Raw genomic sequence first — 21,006 nt, 5'->3', positions numbered from 1 at the left:
GTGTGGGAGTCAGGCGGCAGTGGGACGAAGGATAAAGACGCAAGTGGATTCTCTGAACATGAACTCCTTGACATCATGTATAATACATGTAACACCGCCAACACAGGTACACAGGCTTATATTGTTTTTACCAAAACGGATCTGAAACAATCATGTGAACTGTGAATCATTGTTCCTGCGTCTCTCTCTCTGTCTCTCTCTCTCTCTCATCTTCAGGAGAGGTGTTGGCCTCCACCATCATGCAGTACCTGCAGACCATGACGGCTCAGAGTCCGGAGCAGGACGGCCTGGCTGCCCTGCGACGGCTACTTGACCCTGACTGTCAGGACCCTCATGTGAGCAGAGAGAATTTCCACGCCACCATGAGGGAGTGGATCGCACAGTGCAGCCAGGACAGGTGAGGCCAAACTGCACATCAGCTGTGCATCATTCTGTATGACGTGTAGCGTGTGGCCTATTTTAAAGAAGGACTTGAGACTATATTCAGGACTTCAAACCTTGAATTAGCAACCACCTTTATATCACTACATTGACATCGCTTCAAGGTAGTGATCTACATGTATTCTTCCACTATGCTCAATATGCAAACCCAGATGATTACAAAGCATTTGCAGTGTCACATTTTTCTAACAAATATATTGAATTATATTTGTGAAATGCAATCAACCGATACAACAGCAAGACATTTGATCAATGTAGACAATATAACAGCCTTGGTCATAATCCTTTCAGCTAAATAAGTCCATATTTTATATCACTTTTTTCATAAATCACTGCTCAGTGACTCACCTCAGATTCTGACTCTGATAAAGAAAAACATTTATTTTAGCACTTTTCTCAACAAACTGCTTTTAAAGGAAAGATAAAAACATAAACAAAACAAACAAATTAATTATAAATTGGTAAGAGTGAAACCAGAGGCAGAAACATATTACATATTTAAAAGGTTGACAATTGTTTTCATCAAAAGTGGATGGGAATGGTCTCAAATGCATAGGAAAGCAGAGTTAAAAGTGACCATTTCCAAATAAACTTAAAACTCTCTGTTGTGAAATGTAGTACTTTTTAGTTCACTCCATTTCTTTATGAGCTTAAAGTTTGTCTTCAAATGGAGGCCGTCCATATAAAACATATCATGATCTTAACAAATATGATGGACTATTATAGATTAAACAACTCAACTGTATGTTACTTTTTAGAATCAGCTCCACCTTGAAAGCATTAAACATGGCTTTCAAGTAAATTCATAATTGAAAATAGTCAAATAATGTACATGTGATACACATAACAATATGAATAGTGCCATTTTAATGTTATTTTGTGAGTAATACTTCTGTACCTTTTTAAGTAGAATTCTTAATTAAGGACTTTTACTTCTAATGGCGTATATTCATACTGCGTTATTGCTACTTAAGTAAAAGATGTCTATGCTTCTTTAACTATTCTGGCAGCAAAAAGGTAGATTATTCCTAAAAATGAAAGAGGAGAAGATGCGTTCAGAGTTATTGAATTCCCTAATACAATTATATTTGCTGTAGATTTTCGTTTAATGACTCTGTGTTTGTTTCAGCTCTAATGTGGACAGCAGTCACGTATCTTGGCCTGACTCTTCTAAAGTGCCTGTAAACGGTAAGCCGCCACTCTTTCAGCGTTCTGAGAAATGTCTGAATCACATCAGACGCCGATTCACTCAGCCTGACTTCCTTTCAGGGTTGGATTTCTCCGCTTCTCAGAGCAAAGCTGCCTTCTCAGAAAGCCACCAGTGTCCCTCGTTAGTTATTTGACTACTTTAATCACCGCATGTGTTTATCTCCTATAATGAGTTGCCGTACTTTACCACAAATTGTTTGTTTGGCTTTAGTGATGGAAAAGACCTTTTAGGCAAAGTGGCCGACCTGAAGCACGCTCACCGCAAACTGAGTGAGCAGAACAGCGGCCTAATGAGGACGGTGGCTCAGTGTGAAGACGTAAACCTGCAGCTCACCCTGGAGGTCACTGAGCTGCGAGCAAAGCTGGCCAGGTGAGGGATTAACTACTTCCTTCTTTAATCTTTGCATCAACCTCATCAAAGTCATCAATAAGTTAGAAGGTTTTTGAACTGATTGCTTACAAATCACAAGGCACATTAATCTGTGCTGGAGACGCAAAACCTTTTTGTACTTTACACGGAGGCTTTGGCACAAGCAGTAAGGGAAGAATATACAGGGAATTGTAGTCAATAACTGGGAACACAATATACAGTTGGATGCTGAGGATGTTTTGCCTTATATCTGTAACCCAGATGCCCTTATTTGGCACACATTCAGGGCTATAAACTCAAATGTTAAGGGAGCACTCCCTATTGACTGGTCTCAAAAAACATTTAACTATCTGGGAGATGGGTTCACACATTGTGTGAACAAGAATATTTAAAAAACGATTTTAGCAATTGGTCAACATCACTACTAAACTGAGAACTGAGATAAAAATGTCTATTTTACCCAGACTCCTAACCACTCACTTTTACAAATGGGTCAAGCACATTTCACAATTTATTTGGATTATGTATAAGGATCAAATATAGTACACTCATCATCAGTAAGGACGGAGGTCTCTAATATCATTGATGTACATATTGCAAATGGAAGCTGTGTGTACCCCACTGACTAGCCAATAATGGCCCCACTTCACATCAATCGTAAAGCAGCGTTCTGCTGACGACAATAACCTAGGTACAGTTTTATTTATTGGCAGTCATTATTAGGCAGTAGTCCCAGTGGATCACCAGTAGGTGTCAGTGTCGCTACATGACAGTGTGCAGTATGTGCAGGGGAAGCCACTGGACGAGGGAGATAATGAGAATCTTTGCACAAGATGGAAGCAGAATATGTTGTGCAGCGATTGTCAACCTAAAGTGATATTTGTGGTTCTTAATGAGCAATTTCAAAACTGTTATCAGGGAATTGTAAAATATAGATTAACTACCACAAACTATGTCAATAAAAACTGTTCTACTTCTTGTTCTGCCTGAATTCTGTTCTTGTTGAAAACACATCTTGTATCTACAGACCATGCTTTTTAGAGAAACGTTGGGGATGATGCGGTAACTCACCACCACATTTTTTTGCATCAGATTCTTGGGCTTCAGATCCCGTTGACATGCGTGTCACTTTATTTGGGTGCCGGAAGGAATAACAGGAAATGACAGCTACGCCATGAAAATATTTACAGTAGCAGCAAATAAAAGCACTTCCTCGTAAATAGTTACATGCCGATCCACCTCCGGTAGATAACTGCCATGAAACGATCAAATAAGTTCATGAGATGGAAAGACTGACTCTCTTAATAAGATTGAAAATGTATTTTTACATTGTAATACAGACAAAATGGATAATATATTTGTTGGAATAAGGATGGGCTTCATGGTTCGCCCCGCTCATTCTCACTGCTTGAAATTTAATTTACCTGCTTTGTCTGCTTTGACAATCATGTCAAAATATTTACAAGTTATAAAGTGTTGTATAAAGACCTCCCTGCCCGTAATCCATAATATAGAATATCTTTTTCATGGATATTGTGAATTTCATAATGCCCGGACAAAACAAATCCCTGTTCTAGCTAATATTTTTGGGCTGTTTTGTGTGAGAAGAGGTACATAAAAAACAATAATATCTGATGTGTCTTTGGTGTGTGTAGTGCTCAGGGGTCAGCAGTGAGAGCCAGGTCCCTGACAGAAGAACTGGAGGAGACCCGCCGGGCGTTCAAAGAGGCCCAGGACAGAGCCAGCCGCACTCAGACCAGCTGCAACCAACTGGTACATCACAGACATAACAGTCTCCCAGTGGAGCTACCTTCTATGTTACATTCATTTTTCACTGCAGCTATTTACTTATAAATCTTTTATCATCATCAGAGCAAAGATGTTGAATGCCTGAAGGTTCACATCAGAAGGCTTGAAGACAAGGTAATGTAGTTTTTAAAGTCTAAATGCGTCCCATTATGCTACATGGGTAAAAGAACAAAATATTTAAAAAGATGTATGGTGGGGTACAGGTGGTGAGTGGAGGGGTCTTACACTCGGAGGGAAGAAGCTCCTTGGAAGTCCGGTTGTACAGCAGCTGATACAGTATCTCTTGTAGTAAACAGGTTGTTGCTGGGATGGTTATTGTTTTTAAGTTTCCTCTGGGCTCTACAAAGGCATCTCAGCCTACTTATATGACTGATGCTCAGTAGATGGATACCAATGATGTTCAGGGAGGTTGGATTCACCTGCTGCTTGGGGTAGGCGGTCTACGGGTTTCATCACCGTCACCAGTGTCATGTTTGGCCACGACATGGATTTTGCAATACCGTCTTTACCATGATAAACACGCACGTTTTGGTTTCGCACACACAAAGCCAAGAGAGATACAACACCAGATGAACTACGTCACTTCCATACAGTGTATGCTGTCTATAGTTACATACTGGCTACCGCTCTTCTCTTTCATCGCAGAACTTTTTGCTTTTCATTTTTGTGCTTTTTTAAGAAATGTCGCCTTACATGGCCAATAGAGTGAACATTGGTGGAATCATGTTTTGAGAATCTCTTTTAATTTTCTGATACCATGAAATAATGCTGGCACTGCAAAAACCCAAAGAAATACTGTGATATCCAGTTTTAGGTCATATCGCCCACCCCTACCCGTTGCAGAGCCCTTTAGTCCCGAGCTGTGCACGTCAAATGCCACTTTGCAATGTTTCCAGTCAGGATGGTTTCTTTTGCTCCTCTGTAAAAATGGCGTGGGAATTTTGCTATCTTAAGTTTCCTAAAGGAACGCAGTTGAGCTTTTTAAACCAGAGTGGAGATGTGAGACGACCATGTCAAATGATGCTGATTCCCAGGAACTGTTCACTTGCTCCACCGCGGCTCCATTAATGTGCACAGGGATGTGTGTCTTCGGCCCCCTAAAATCAACAATCATCTCCTTCTTTAGTAGTTTGTTGTGCACCTGTTGATTTCCCCCATATGAATTCTCATTGTTGTTTGTAATCTGGCCGATGATGGATTCCAAAAAAGCAACCGAAGTTGATGTTCTTGTGTCCACCCAGAATGAAAAACTCAGCTTTGAAAGGACATGTTCAGAAGATAGTATCAACAAACTCCGGAAGGTCAATGCTGAGTTGAGGGTAGGAACAGATCAGTGAAACACTCATGTGTTTGTCTCTGCGTTATGAGTTATGAGTTATGAGTTATGAGTTAAACATCTAAATGTTTGCAGGCCGAACTTGAGGAAACGCTGATTATGTTGACGCTGAGAGACCGAGAAATCGCAAAGGTTGGTCTTTTTGGATATTTCTTATCAGAAAGAAATTTCAGTCAGCATTGTTTTATCTTTTAACTTTACTTTCAAATGTTTTCGTATAGAAAGACATTCTTATGGATAAGATGAAGAACTCTCATGTGGAGAATCACAGCATGATTGAGGTACGTTTTTGTCTCAAAGCAAACACTTGTGTAAAGTAGTTTTGATAATATGGAATTGAGTGAATCTTGATATGTCATGGTATAGAGTAGAGTAGGTACTTTACATCATGTTAAATCACAAAAAGAGACCTATTTCAAATGCGATGTGATGCAAACACTGATACCAAGCATTTAAAAATTACAATAATGAGCTAACCATATTTTCTTTCTCTGGAGCATACTTAGAAAGTCAGAATATATGTAACAGGAACACTGACAATTTGAAGTATGTTGCATTTCAAATGTGCTTATCATTTTTTAAATGGTTTGGATGGACATTTTGGCTGGTATTTACCACGTTAACTCTGTTCTGGTGTTGCAGGGTCTGCAGTCAGAGCTGGCGAGGTTACAGGAACATTCACACCAAGTTCTTTTGAGGTACTTCTATGTCTAAATCTAAATGTTCTTCCATGAATCTATTCACCTTTGTTTGACTAAGCAGCATGAAGTTGAATAGTAGCCACGGCATTGTGCATTACACTTTTATGTGGTGTTGTCACTTTACTGCTTTATTTTATTATTAATAATTGTACTTATTAGTTTGTTTTCATTGTATCGATTAGTTTTATGTTTCATCTATTGCAGTTTCATCAGGGTTTAACTCTTACCTTAGTTTGTCTTTGTTGGGCCTCACCGTTGAGCTTTCTGTTGTTTTATTGTAAACTCACTTTTTAAAGGTGCCATATAAATAAAGTTATTATTTAAATGTTATTATAAACACAGAGAAAGTACCAGCTTACATATTTTAGTAGAAAAGTAAAACCGTCTGTTATACTAAAGCAAAATTAGAGCATGTTTCAACACGATAGACCTTTTTCACAGCAGACATATTGACTTACAGTGAGCCAACATGCACAATACCAGGACCCTGAAACTGAAAGAGCTAAATAGAATTCAACCATCACTAATTAATAATCATTTACACCTTTTCCTGTCCAAATGTTCTCTGTTAAATAGGCCTAATTAATACAAGTTTAATTAAATGTACGTTTTTGAATCTAATATATAGTGGGTGTTTTTATTCTGTTTGTTCCTGACAGGTATGACAGACACTGCATCAGTCCTCAGATTCTCTACAGTCGAGATCCTCCAAACCGCCGCTCTCTGCAGAGCGAGATGCAGGATATGCAGCAGGTAGGAAGCGCATGCTGTCGGCACGTTATCTTTTCATGGGGCTGATATTTTGTCTCATGTCGGCAGTTATTCCTCTGCCTTCTTTGTCTGCAGCAGCATCACAGAGATCTGGACGACAAAAGCCTCCCGTCACTGCACACAAACAACGATGATATCCAGAGCATCATCCACAGGATTAGGTCTGCAGAAATAGCTCATCTTCTGCACAATAAGTATCCTGAGAGGGTGAGGAGAGAATCCACAGAGGATGATCATTAGAACATGCAGTAACATGTATGCGTATAAATCAGTTATTTCTCGTGTCTTCTCTCACATGCAGGACTTTGCCCCTGTAGAAACACAGGAGAGGCCTTTTCCTGAGCGCCAGCAGCCACAGGCGAGCATCAAGCAGCAGCTTGTCAATGTGTATGTGAGTTTTGTACCTCCCTTTCTCCTCTTATGGTCACAGACTGGATTTGGTTGATGTTAGTCTCTATTCTGAGAAGCTTTCTCCGACTAATAAAAAGGGGTGTCTGGTTTTGACAGTATATTCATTGGCATCTTCATTACGTAACCTATAAGAGTTACTATCTTCTGTGTGTTAGACTCTCTCAAGGATAAGTGCAGTTTTAGTACCCCCTGGTAACTACAGACATAACAGTGTGTAAAAGAGATGTTTATAAAGCCGCGGTGGTGGTTTCAGGCTGCAGGAGCTGGAGCTGAACAAGTGTGTGTGGGAGGAGAAAGGAGAGAAGGTGGAGGAGCGGTGGAGAACCTGGGAGAAGGAGCAGACTCAGATCCAGGAGGCCAAGAAGGTGGCTGTGGTGAACTGGTGGAAAGCCCGCAGTGTCGAGGGGGCTAAGGCCCGGACAAAAGACACCCAGTCGGGCCAGGAGACCCCTGAAACTAAAGTTAAGCTCCAGCAAGCAGAGCAGACGATCATTGATATGAGGGAGCAGGTTTGCTTCCTGCAAACCTCTCTAAGATCTGCACAGGAGTGTGTCGCGGAGAAAAAGAACAGCAGTCTTCAAATTGACAAGGGAACCAACACTGAGAGAAAAGAACCAGACAGAGCTGTGAAGAAGGATCAGAGGGATGCCGCAGTGGCCACGGATATTACAAGTGGAGCCTCAGAGCAGGAGCAAACCCAGCTTCGGGTGACCACAGACGGCCTTCTGGAAACCTTCAGAAGGATGGAGGCGATGGTCAACAGCGCCTTGGAGACCGCCGAGCTGGTGAGAGAGAGCGAGCAGAGGGTGAGCCAGGTGAAAGTGAGGATGGAGAGCATCACTCAGAGGGTGGAGGAGGCTCTGGTACGAGCAGCCGACACTGACGAGCAGCTGGATGTTTTGGAGGCCAGGATCATAGAAAAAGATCAAACTCAGGTTTGTCTGTGTTAAAAATACGTTTGCTTTTCACGAGAGTGAGAGTTGAAGTAATTTGTCATTCATTTAATGATCGGGAATTGAAAAGGTCGCAAGTATTAAAAAAAACTATTTGCTCTGCAAAAACGTATTATACATTTATTTAGTTAAGTTTTACATCAAATAATGCAGGAACATTACTAGTCGAATGTATTATTGCCATGTGTGTCCAGAATTGTTTAGTCTGGATTTTAATACAAGAATACCAGGGAACTGCAATTTGTAATTCTAATGTAGTGCTGATTTAATCTCAAACTGCTCCATGGAGATGTTTTTATGCCAGAGTATATGATTCTGGTTTTAAAGGTTTAGAGTTGAAGTTATGACATTACTTGCACTCTTGTCACAAAATAGAGGAACGTGGCTGTTTCAGACTGTTTCATTTGGTGGAAGAAGTATTTAGAACTTTCACTTCAGTAAAAGTAGCATTACTACAGTGTAGAAATGCATTAATGTGTTCATCACTTCAACGTTGTAGCTGTTAAAGTGGAGCACATTTTAATTACTATATGTACTTAATAGAGGTAAATTGGGATCAATATTTGAACCTATAATAATCATTTTTGCTAATATATTGGATTATGAATCTAATCTGCTAAGTAATTAGTAACTACAGCTGTCAAATTTATGTAGTGGAGTAAAAAGTATAAAGTAACACCTGAAATTCTTAAGTACAAGTACCTTGAAATTGAACTACAGCACTTAAGTAAATGTACTTAGTTATATTCCATTTATTCATTTGTATAGTTTGTAATGACTCGACGAGTTAAAACCATGCAATAGTTCAAAATAAATAGCAAATATGAGATCAATGTCCAAATAATAAGCATATTCTTATTTCCTCCAGTCAGAAGAAACTGCTGACCCCTTGTGGGGGTCTTGATCTCTAGGTTAGGAACAATTGTTGTAAAGGAGTGAGCAAATATGAAAGTTGTTCATGTTCACATGCAGCAATTGGACTCTAAACCAATGACAAATAAGTTTCAGAAGCTTAAATGTATAGTAATAATACAAGTATTTTCACTAGTATTGCCGTTCTAATAGTGATTTCAGATCACATTAATCGCAGCTCTGTGACAGTCGAACATGAAGTTGTTTTGTTGTGTCTTTTAATGTCTCCTAAGACAGTGATCAAACTGTTCCCTCTGTCTGTACTTTCTTGAAGTCTCCATGTCTCAGTCTGCCAGCTGATCCTGGATCAGACGTCACAGGCTCTACCGCTGAGTCCGTTGTGGAGCCGGAAGAGGGAGACGGTCTTCCTCCATCTCCTCTCATGCCAGAAGTCAGTGAGCCTCCACAGCTACCTATGAATGGTATGATGGCTTCATTATAGTGTTATCGTGTTTATGGGGTAGCCTGTTCGACACAGATGAATTAAAGCTACTTCCTTATCGAATGGTAACCCTTAAGGATGTCTGAAAATAGACACAGCAGATAGTTACATTGCACAGAACAGCTGGTACAGAGGAGGAAGAGAGAATGAGCTCTCATCCAATGTCATCCATCAAAGGGAGCTACGGGGAAAATTAGGGGAGGTCAGAATGTTTTTTTAATGTAAACACAATGAGGGTAAGTATTATTAGGTCCCGGACATTTTTATACTTTGTTTTTGTGAATTATTGTGTTACAGCCCCCTTAATAATTACATCTGAATTGTTCTTGTGCTTTGAGCGTGTTTAAAGAAATCGAAGATCTGCAGCTCACAAAGTACACAATTCAGGCTTTTAGGTGGATTGCAGTCGGGATTTAACAAAAGCAGAACTATTTTAAATGTGAATAAAAGAATAGACTTTTTTCAGAATAATTGGAAAAGCTTGTAACACATTTGTTATGACTGCCAGTGAAGATAAAGTTCATAATTTAGTTAGTTGATGAAGAGTTAGTTGAAAAGTTTGACACCACTTGTGCAGAGAATAAGACGCTACAGCGAGTAAACGGTTAGCTTAGCTTAGCATAAAGGCTGGAACAGCTAGCCTAGTCCAAAGTCACAGTAAAACAAAAGTCAGTAACTTCAACTTCTGTACTGTGAACTATTCCCGAGTGAAACGGAATATTTGAGTACAGTACAGTTACAATAGGTATTTTTACTATCAAACCTTTGCATCTGATTGGACCCATACAAAGTGGGCGGGCGCTAAAAATTGCAGACTGATTGAGTGATGATATGATATTATCGGTTAAAAATTGGTATACTAGCTTACGTAAGCGCACATTATATTTTGTTTCACAAGAGGAAAAAACATTCACGTTATCATTTTGCCATTTTATCACATATTTTCCAATACTACTAATGCTAATACAAGTCTTGCATGTAATTTTTAATTTGTGATGTAGAGGAGAGTTTTGGAGCATGTTGGCCTCAGAGGAGGAAATTACAGACAATAGTTGTCTGTGTCTCTACTTGTTTGTTTATTTTATGGCCTTCTGTCTAAAGTTGACATCCCAAAATGCTGCAGCAGGGTGACATTTTATGTTTATGACATCACTGTCATAAAATGTGTCAGTTTGTTGCTACTGCACCTCAAGCTGTGGTGTGTGATACAATCTAGTCATTGTTAATATGAGGAAAGTTTCATCGTATTTGGAGCGCTCCCCACACAGCAAGCTAAGTATTAACATTATCTCAAGAATACTGTACTTTTTTTATTTATTCATCAGGGACATTCCATTATGACACAGCATTAATTAAAAGAACGCTAATAAAAGCTGTTATGAAGCAGGAACGCAAACTGATTTGTGGTGCAGTTGAACGCTTCTTGAAAAAAAGACAAAAAAGCTAAAGTATCTGACTGTCTGAAGTGTAAATGAAGTAAAATTAGCAACAAATGTTGAAAGTTAGCACGGCTGCTAAAACACTCGCAAGAGTCTACTGCACATCTTCATCACCTTCAGCTGGTCAAGGTTTTTTCCAATGAAATGCTTTTGATTTTTTATGAAGTAAAATAAGAGCACTACTCGCATTTCTACTCAAATGTGTCAAAATACTATCAAATACCATCAAATAATGATATGATATGTATTCTGTCATTATTTAATTACCTATACCTAATGCAACCCTTAAAGTGCTCCATTGCTGTTCAGCTCTGATGGTGCTCTACAAAAAGCTACTGGTGTTAAGCCCTTTGCTTGATAGCACAATACTACCAACCTTTTCCTTAGACTGCCCAAAGCAGACGACACAATCACGGTTACTCGGGCCAAGAGCTACCAGCCAGCGGATCAAGCACCTCCTGTACTCGAAATGGTTGCCAGGTTATTGTTGCCCCTAGTTATAGAGGTGGACAAGAGGGATGAGGTACTTCCTGAAACAATAGAGTTACAATAGTCCTAACGATCAGATCAATATCACGACACCAGCAACAATTTCACAGGATTCTGTTTCTCTCTCGCACTCTCTCTCTCCCACACACACACACACACACACACACACAAACACACATTTTTCGCTGATCTCTCATAATATTTGCATTGCACATGCTTTCCTGTTAAATGCAAATGAACTGTTTTCACTGTCCGCTGTGCTCTGGCTCCAACAGGTGACACAGGAGGAGGCAGCAACAGCAAGGTAAGACAGATTATTTCTGTATGTAGAGGCAGGACTGCACACCTGATGTATTGTGGGATTTTGTATCTTTCTTTATTTTTTATCTGGCTTGTTGGACATTATAAAAGTTTATTTGTTAGAGGATACTGATTACCACTTTCAAGTATACCAATGTAAAGAATGTTTAATTTGACTTAGTGGTTTAGGCAGAGGTGGAAAATAATAAATTGAGGTACTGTACTTTATTTAGTACTTTAAGTATATATTTGCTACGCAATAGCTGAATATTGTAGTTTATACAATACTCCCATCTTCCTTAAAAAAGAAAGAACTTTACTTTCACTGAAGGAAACTTTTGAACGCAGGGTTTTTACAACAGAATATTTAACATTGATGTACTCTAACTTTAGTCTAAATACTACTGTAACCACTGGATTTAGGTAAAACAACACAATCTCAATAACTAAATAACTTAAAAGATAATTTACTCGAGTTGAACATCTGACATTTTTTCCACAAATTGCTCCTTTTGATAAAAGGTTTTGTACACATTGAATCTCTTGAGATTATCACCTCAAATTAATTCAAACTGTGACGCTGTAATTTGCTGTGAATGTCAGCTGCGTTCCTCCAAACAGTGTGCCTCTGTGTGCTGTGATCTTTTTTCCTCACAAAATGATCCCTGCTCTTAAAAGCCAAATCTCTCATCACTAAAAAGCAGCACAAATGGTGCGAGATTTGACACTGAAGTCTGACAAACAATAATGAACTTCAAGAGCTCAGAAGTGGATGCGTGGATTCCTCTTAGGCTGCAGAGTAAACACCGATTGGATGGACACAATCTATCTATCTCTCACAAACATGCCCTCGCACACAACAACACAGAACACATTCTACTACTGCTCCCCCACTTCTATTAGAGAAACAAACCCTGCCGACAAAAATAACATCATGTTTTTAACTTTCTTCATTAGTTTTAGTTGAGGGATGACCAGTGGAGCAGCAGCCTGAGAACACACACACACACACACACACACACACACGCACACACATACTCCACAGCAGCCCAAAGAGGCATACAGAGCCCGTCTCCTTAAATGGTCAAAGCTCCCAGGAGTGAAAGAGAGGCTGCTGCTGAAAAAAGACAGAGAACAGAGGGGACGTGAGAAGGAAGGAGAAGCCCCGAGGAAAGAGGATATTTCTGAGGAAAAGGCTGAGAGTGACAGTTTGACTGTGGGAAGTCGGTCTGAGTCGGAGAGATCAGCAGGAGTGAGTGGCTTTCTCCACGACGCTAGTGGTGGACTCAGGTAACGTGCATGCTCTCTGTGGACAGGTTCAGATGATCGGCTGCGTGGAGCTGTGGTGTCTTAGTGGGTGATGGTTTGAGGTTGACACAGGACTTGCAGGTTCAGCGGCATCAGCCATCTGCGTCTTTGTAGCTGCGTCAAACTTGTGCAAGAAGGTGTGTTTTGGGCCTTTTGGACAGCTGTCGGTCTGACTTGTGGCTGCCGGGGTGAGTTTACGTAATCTAGTCTTTGTCTGGAAGTGGAATTCAACGTCATTTTTATTTATTCCTTCTGTTTGATCATGCGTATTAAAGTCAGTGACTATCTGCTCACTCACCTGACTGTTCATCTCTCTGTGCATTCTTTTATTTTTTTTCTGTCTTTCTCACACTTCCGCTGTCCTGTTATCTCTCTGTTGTAGCTCTGTAGCAACCACTTCCTCTGCTGGCCCTGTACTCTGGGCTTCACACAACCAAATGTTAAACAAATCTGGCAAGAGGGAGTGGGCTTATGTAACAGAGGAGGGGAGGAGGGTGCCGGTCTGGGGGAAGAGACAGCAAGGCCTGGCAGCAATGGGAAGAACATTTTGACACTGATGGTTCTAAAGGACACATATTTATTTTATTTTATGAGATGAGGGTATCCTTTAAGAACACAGTTGTCCTAAAGGAGTTATGGTACAGGGTCTGTCTGTGTTCAGGCGTGTATATTCTGTCCTGTTCCCACAACAGGAAACAATCTGAGTGATTCAATTACTCTGCGATTGTCTGCAATAATTATCTTAGTCTCATGGTCGGCACCAGTGAGCCTCCTGCAGTGCAGGTTGGCACCTTTGTTTGGAGTCAGGATCCTGTCCTCAGAATATATTTAAACTTGTTGCATTTGCCAGCTTGTTTTGGTTGCTTTGTAAGAAGTTGTTTCTTATTCTTAGAAATAGGTAAACAGACATGGCAGTACAAATACCAGCTTTTAAATTGACCTCTGTTGTTGTTATTCTTTCTTGTCTCTTTATGCGATGAGGAAAACAACTGTTACAACTGTGGAAAAAGTGGGATATTAATGAAAGAATAAAACCTGTGGTTAAGATATATGTGTTTAATCAGTCACCACAAAATGCAGGTGGTTGTTACCAAAGCCGCCCTGAACTCCAGGGGCAATTAGTTAATCGCTTTAGAAATGTTTGGCCCCTCGCTCAATATGTATGTATGCAGAACCTCAAAGCTGACCTCTTTTGCTCTGATTTGATTATTAATCACAGAAGAAGTAGACTAAGAAGACCTTTCATACTTTCAGGTATGAGAATCAGATGAAATTAAAGTTTTTAAAGTGTTCAAATGTCTAATAATGCTAGTGCAGGCTGAGAAATAGTAGGAATTGAATGCTCTATGACAGTACTCGTGTAGTCAGGAAATATCCTAGCAGATCGCTGGGAGACAGTTAAACAATCCATTTCCTCCCCAGTGACTCACAGCATTTCTGTCCCTATATGTTCCCAAGAACTTGTCATGTTTGTGATGACAAAGAACAGCACACTGCATATTCTGGCCCTAAATTCACAGAACATTTGTCCTTGCATAAAGTGCATGCCATACCTCTGAAATATCCAATAATTCATCATACCTTTCACTCGCATGCTTGCCTCATTCATCATCTGCACTGGCAGTAGAAACACAGCCACGTCTGTTCTGGTCATGCATATGTATTTCTTTCTATTTTTGGTTCGACCAAACAATTAGCTGGGCATTAGCATCCAGCACAAAAACACTGACAATAGTTCATACAGACTCCTTCAAAGGGTTAAATCTGCTGTGCGCTTATCTTTGCATAAATGTGCTACTAAAAATCAGCCAGGTAACTACTGCAGTATTGATGACAAACATCAGTTGGAATGACTGAAACAATTAGTTGATTTATCAATTTGTCATTGAAGTAATTTTGGAAGCAAAAAAAAAAAAACGTTCACTGGCTCCAGCTTCGCAAATGTGAGTATTTACATTTGTAGCAGTCAGCACATTTTGGGACATTTGAAGACATCAATTTGAACTATAAGAAACTAAAATCTGATGGATTCAAAAAAATATATAGTTGTATTATTGAATAAATGTTTAATCAAGAAAATAAAAATTATTGTTAGTTCCACCTCTATTATAAATTAAGCATAGCACAGGCTTTGTTTTTGATTTGGGAAAGACATGAACATCTCAAATACAATACTCCACTAACATATCATTACACAGACGTTTATATTGTTCTTAGCTCACGCTCCAGAAATATTGATCATTAATATCAAGAATGTATGCAGTGTTTATTATCCTGCCTTTTGCTCAAAATAGCTCTCTGGTTCCTTCCCAGCCTCTATCTTAGGAACAAGATTGTCTCTTTCCTCAGTTGCCGTAAATGATCAGTTATTTTCCATTTCATCATAGCTCGTAGTAGGATTGTAATTTTTAGTTAAAAAATAAAATAGTGCAGAGTAATGATTTCTCCTCTTGGTTGTCTTCCATGCTTGTTCCACCAAGTCAGCCAGTGACACCGAGTGTAACAACCTGCTCCCTGAGGAAAAACATACTTAACCTTGTCATGATTCTCAGGCATGAGTGATATTTATTTGCCTTTTCAATCACTCGCATTGGGAAGCAGAGAATTCTGCGTGAATGTTGCTGTTTTTCATTGTCTCTCCACAGACCATCACTCAGATAAATATGATGAAATTGACTTCTTTTTCAATTATTTCTTTTTCAGTTTATACAGGTTACACGCTAAATATTACCCTATTACATAACATAACGGCTAATTATACAAACAATCAGAAAAACTTCTTCTTGATCCTAGAAGACTCTAATCAATGTTTCTCTGAACAGTGAACTAAATATATTCCCAAACTTAAAAGTGCCCTGTGACGTTTTCTTGCAAACCAACACACATGTTGTGAACATTTAGTGTCCATTCCTTGGTGTATTGCGGGTCCTCCTGCATGGTTTGTGCACAGTACAAACACAATGCGGACCCACTGGTATGACATGGCTCCATAGTTCTACTAGTGGTCAGACACTCTCCATCTTTAAGTGATGCTTCCCAGTATTTGCTGAACTTCCTTTGGCCCAGGGTGGGGAAGAGAGTGCACCGCTGTGCTTTATTGATGGCATGGCTGATTCAATGTTTTATGACATTTTGACATTTTTGTATTTAATGTTTACCTCATATACTCACTAGAAATGAATGCATTCTTGTGAGCGTTTTGTTTCAGATGTTACAGCCTTTTGGTTCAACATGAGCTGCTGTTCCAGGGCAATGGCAAATGCATCTCATCTGGGATTTATTCATGGTGTCTATGTTTCTTATTAAGCTGGAGTTAGCCAATAAAGACTTCCTTCAGAATATCACCATTCATTCTTTTCTTTTTTTTAAAGATCAGCAGCTAATGTTCAAAAACTACCTGCAATTAAGGTTACCACTAATGCATAACATACTTGTGTTTGTGTCTTCATGTTTGCATGACCTCGCAGCTCCTGGAGGAGGAGGAACACTTCCTGCTAGGATCTCCTCGTGAGCAAAGCGATCCTAGCTTTGAGGAGTCCTGTGCTGACCCCTGCTCCGTTGAGCAACCTTTTATTTTTCCCCACACTCGCTCACGCCCCCCACTGCTCCACACCATGCCCACACTGCCTGAGGAAGAGGAGGACTCCCCAGAGGAACTGGACAGTTTGTCCAGCTCTCCCAGTACAGTAAGTCACTTTTTAAAGCAAATATTCTGTTTTTGGAAAAAGCATGTGAGGCCATGAAATCTGTCACAGAATAATCCATTTGGCTTTGGTGAAGACATTCTATCAATGTTGCTCCTGAACATCTGCCCTCGAGGTTTCTTCTTTGACCTCAAAATGCTTCTTATAGTTTAGCATTATAAACATTTGATTAATAACTCCTAAGTGAGAGGGCATTGGGCCCCATTCGCCAATATCTTCCTAAGTTTGTTCTCATTTAGGTTAACTGACCCGTTGAATCATAAACATCCCTATATTGGAGATATATCTTTTTCTGCATGTCACTACTATATGGAGGATATAATTGTGAAGGGATCAGATTCAGAAGTTAAAGCAGCAAACATCCTGCAGACAGTAAAGTGTTAAACAGTCTGAGAACATTGTCTTCCGCTGCAGTCGCTCATAAACACACAGGAAAGATAAGACATCTCTGCAGAAGGTAATGAAGCTGTGTAATCAAATCTTCAGGGCATATGCCAACACTATAAAAGTATCCACCTTTACTACAGCACGGCCGTGGCCTTTATGCAGCATTACCACCAGAAGGAATCCTTTTATTTGGATTCTAGTGCAAAGATAAGCTGGAAGGAGCTCTTAGGGAATTAGTGTTTGATCTCAGTGTTTATTTGACTACTTTCCTATTATGGTTGAACAAAGATTTGGGAATGAACAGGAAAGAATCGACCTATACTGTGGAATTGTTCAACGGGTGCTCCATCAATTTCATTCATGAAGTCCAGTTTAATCGTATCACTAGGAGTCAAATTTAGCCAATTTAGCCTGTGTGAATATAGTTATATAATGTGGTATGTGGCTCTGGACACATGGCCCGCATTATGAGAGGTGTAGGATCAAGACTCTGGGTGTCTCGACCTCCGCTGCTTTTGATTTTCACTATTTTGTGGTAAATCACTCAAGTGCTCCTATAAACAGATTTATGTCAATGTTCACACTGAACATAATTTATCGTGTTGAATTGTTCTTTTTCATTTTCACTGATATTCATATTGCTGTGTGTCTTTATCTCTAACAAATGACTAGAGCAAAAAGTGGCTGCTGAAAACCTCTCCAGCATTTAGCATTCAGGTAGCACGTGAAGGTTAAACTGTTGCTGCCTGCAAACAACAAGCTCATTTTTTGGGGGTCAAAAATCACTTTGAGGAGATTCTCCTTGAAGTGAGTTGTTCCTCCCACCCTCAACCTAAACCTCTATGCAACCAAAGCTGCGGTTTATCATGCCATTTAGAGAAATGTTGAAGTATGAAGTCATTATTTCAGGATTATGAGGATCAAGATCGTGGAAGGAAATGTTTAATGTTTGCTCAAATGTGTCTGGAGTCACTGCAGTTCTGTGTATTACCAGCTGGTCAGAGTGCCTAACTGCCCCGAGGTTAACCACTCTCAGGGTCATTAAAGGCGCCCACATTCATTGTTTGCGGTCACTCGATTTAAGCACAATATTAACTTATTTTTTTTACTTTCGAGGCTCTGTCTTGTTCTTGTTGTTTTTGTAAAAATGTTGTTTTAATACTTTTCTTATGTCTGTTAATATTGTGCTAATTAATAAGTTCTGCTGTCACTTTGTTTTACCATTGGCATTATTTCTTCTTTATTTTTTAATAATTTCTTTTGCACAGTCTACACCAAGCAAAATTCAAGCTGTCGTCATGACTGCCCCCACCATCGTCTACCCACAGCAGCCCACTATTGTCCAACAAGATGGACGTCCTCTGGAGCAGACCAGGTAATCGTCCATCTCAAACACTAAAACTGTTTTCTTCTTTTTTAGCTGTAAACAGGGTATCTGTTTCATTACTGTTTCCTCTCTCTCAGGCCACACAGTCCCAGAGCTCGCCTGGCCAGAAACTCCACTGGAGGACCCATCACCACTGTCGGTGGGTAAACCCTGTGTACAACACACAAACACACACACACACACACAGAGACAGAGACACACACGCACTGCAGCTGCAATTATCTAAAGATAGCCACAACTCGGTGAGAGCTATTCTGATGTTATCATTGGCAACATTTGCTTTAGTCCAGCACCAAGTTGAAGTCACTGTTTTTAAGTGGACATTTGTAACTTTGTTGAAAGATCTGTCTTCACAAGGATGAATAAAACCGAAATACTTCGAAGAAGCTTCACCACACTTCGACTAAGTTTGGTCATCTGTGTCTCCCGAGAGATAAATCTGTCCGTGTGTCCTCCCACATGCCTGAGATGCTTTCGCAGCTTTGATTACTTTTGATCTTTAGCTTGTTGCCCTTTTCTGAAGAGAGAGAGGAGATAAAAACATCACATCACTGACTTTGCTGAACCTCATCGCCTGATTTATTGGCTCACATTCATCTGTGAATTATTCATCTGCATGAGACTTTATACTGAGAAATATCTCTTCAAATCCCAAAGCACTTTGTTATCTTCTTTTCCCCATAAAGTTATTGTACAAAATGTATATTTTTAAAACCTTATTACCTGATGTTTGAGCAAGCAAATAAGTATATTGATTAACATTGCTGTTGGTCTATAACTGCATTTTGTTTGCCTTGAACTTGTTAAAACAAATAACCACAACACCAAAGTGTGCTTGTGTGTGTATTCTCTTCCTCAGACAGCACCGGTAATGTGATCGACCTGCTGAAAGATCAGCTGCCGGAGATGCAGCTCTCTGAGGAGGATCGACAGAAGAACCTGGAGCTTCTCCAACAGGCCAAGAAGGTCAGCGACCGTTTCCTGACACGCCGCGGCCGCCGCTCCCTCACTGATTTACCCTCAGGTAGCGAATACACACACATGCACACGCACGCACACAAACACACACGCACACACACGCACATACACACACAGTTGTCTTTGTGAGTCTAACTTAGTTTTAAAAATATTTTTGAGGGATTCTGAACATTCTCTGGTAAACTCATTCAGGTAAAATGGGTCGAAAGTCACATTAATCACAATAAGTCATGTGTTTAATTCAAAAATTAACTTTAATCATTGATTAAAAAAAAATTTCTCCACAGGTCTTTCGCCAACTCCAACTCCGTCATCCTCACCGTGTTCATCCAGAAGCAGTTCACTGATTGTTGCTCCTCAAACTGGTAATGCACTATTACAAAAAACACATTTATTTATAACTTTTCTACATTATTTTTCTATTACTTTTTGTCCATTGGACTTTGCGAGAATGATGTTGTTGGATATTTTCTGCTGTTTCAGATGGAGGACCCACAGAGGCAAAATATGTCAACTCACAGTTAGTTGGGCAGGTAAAGAAATGATAGTTATCAAAAGACATCATTCACTCATGATGGTGTGAACTCATTTTATTTCCCGTTGCTGTGTTTTTAAATGGTGTGTTTTAAAGTAATATGTGTTAACATAAGAACATTTGAAATGTTGTCTTCTCTTGCAGCATCTGGAAGGTTCTTCAGTGCGAGATCAGCCTGACTTGACACAGGATCAAGAGGTTCGATTAACAGATCTATTTTAATTCCCACATATATACTACACACTGTATATGGTCTAATGCACATCTAATAGAGAGGTTTGAAGAAGAGTGAAGTCATGCAAAAGCACAAGAGTCTATTCTTACAAACTGTAAACCTGAAAAAAACATCCTAATACTTGAGCCAAAGGTTGCACAAATGTTTACTGACTTCCGAAATAGGTTTTTAATCATGCTAGCAGGGGCGTGGCTCTCTAGGGATGCCATTGTCAGCGTGTCCAACCAGAAATTTGCCATGAAATTGTGTGCAGACATTCTTGCTTCCCAGATGAACACCTCATGACTTTGATCCCTTCAAACGTTTCACGTATCCCAAGAAATGTCTAACTGTCTACACGGTGAAGTTGCAGAAAAGGGTTATGAACACAATATGAATAATACATGTATTAATAATCGTTATTATCTTGCTAACCTCAGGGCAACAGACTGTTGGTGGACTGGAGGCCCTCTGAGAAGAGGAAAGTGTCCTCTGGGACTCTAACGCCCCGGTTTGCTGTTCAGAAGGAGAACTGTGATCCTGCGGTACCTAAAAGTCCTACAGCAGTCGGTAAAGCAGATGAGGGACCTGGGCCAGGTCGAAACCCCAACCAGGCCCAGGCCACAGGGGTGGCCAAGCCCGTCCCTCGACCCCCTACTCAACAGGCCCCCTGTACAGCAGAGATCAAGACAATTGGGGCCTTCCCTCCACTCATGAGGGCCGTTTCCTGGGACGCTGTCGGCACCCTCAATTCTAGAAATGGCGTCCCAAGTTTCCCTCCAACAGCAGAGGATACCCTCTCAGACAAGCCCAGGGATGCTGCCTTCAAGTCCCCAGGGTTCAAGGACCTCCCCGCTCAGCAGGGAGGTGTACAGAAACTGTCTAAATTCAGAGAGGTAAAGATGCCGTT

General features: G+C 40.2%; 1 protein-coding gene across 1 annotated transcript in view; it reads left to right on the top strand.

Moving 5' to 3' along the window:
• The first annotated feature begins 362 nt into the window (after positions 1-362).
• mrvi1 (murine retrovirus integration site 1 homolog) overlaps positions 363-21,006 on the top strand; it is a 42,383-nt gene continuing 21,739 nt past the window's right edge. The window contains exons 1-23 of the mRNA XM_034563417.1: positions 363-397; positions 1,571-1,711; positions 1,862-2,020; positions 3,676-3,793; positions 3,893-3,943; positions 5,071-5,148; positions 5,241-5,297; positions 5,387-5,446; positions 5,808-5,863; positions 6,526-6,619; positions 6,713-6,844; positions 6,939-7,028; positions 7,336-7,983; positions 9,188-9,335; positions 11,559-11,587; positions 16,359-16,577; positions 18,251-18,357; positions 18,447-18,508; positions 19,229-19,393; positions 19,635-19,712; positions 19,846-19,880; positions 20,027-20,080; positions 20,537-20,992. Coding sequence (XP_034419308.1) covers positions 363-397; positions 1,571-1,711; positions 1,862-2,020; positions 3,676-3,793; positions 3,893-3,943; positions 5,071-5,148; positions 5,241-5,297; positions 5,387-5,446; positions 5,808-5,863; positions 6,526-6,619; positions 6,713-6,844; positions 6,939-7,028; positions 7,336-7,983; positions 9,188-9,335; positions 11,559-11,587; positions 16,359-16,577; positions 18,251-18,357; positions 18,447-18,508; positions 19,229-19,393; positions 19,635-19,712; positions 19,846-19,880; positions 20,027-20,080; positions 20,537-20,992 — 3,072 coding nt within the window. The remainder of the gene's footprint in view (positions 398-1,570; positions 1,712-1,861; positions 2,021-3,675; positions 3,794-3,892; positions 3,944-5,070; positions 5,149-5,240; positions 5,298-5,386; positions 5,447-5,807; positions 5,864-6,525; positions 6,620-6,712; positions 6,845-6,938; positions 7,029-7,335; positions 7,984-9,187; positions 9,336-11,558; positions 11,588-16,358; positions 16,578-18,250; positions 18,358-18,446; positions 18,509-19,228; positions 19,394-19,634; positions 19,713-19,845; positions 19,881-20,026; positions 20,081-20,536; positions 20,993-21,006) is intronic.

This window comes from Cyclopterus lumpus, chromosome 3 (genome assembly GCF_009769545.1).
Source record: "Cyclopterus lumpus isolate fCycLum1 chromosome 3, fCycLum1.pri, whole genome shotgun sequence".
Taxonomy (NCBI): domain Eukaryota; kingdom Metazoa; phylum Chordata; class Actinopteri; order Perciformes; family Cyclopteridae; genus Cyclopterus; species Cyclopterus lumpus.
The sequence above is the reverse complement of the archived record's forward strand: the minus strand, read 5'-3'. Positions and strand labels throughout refer to the sequence as shown.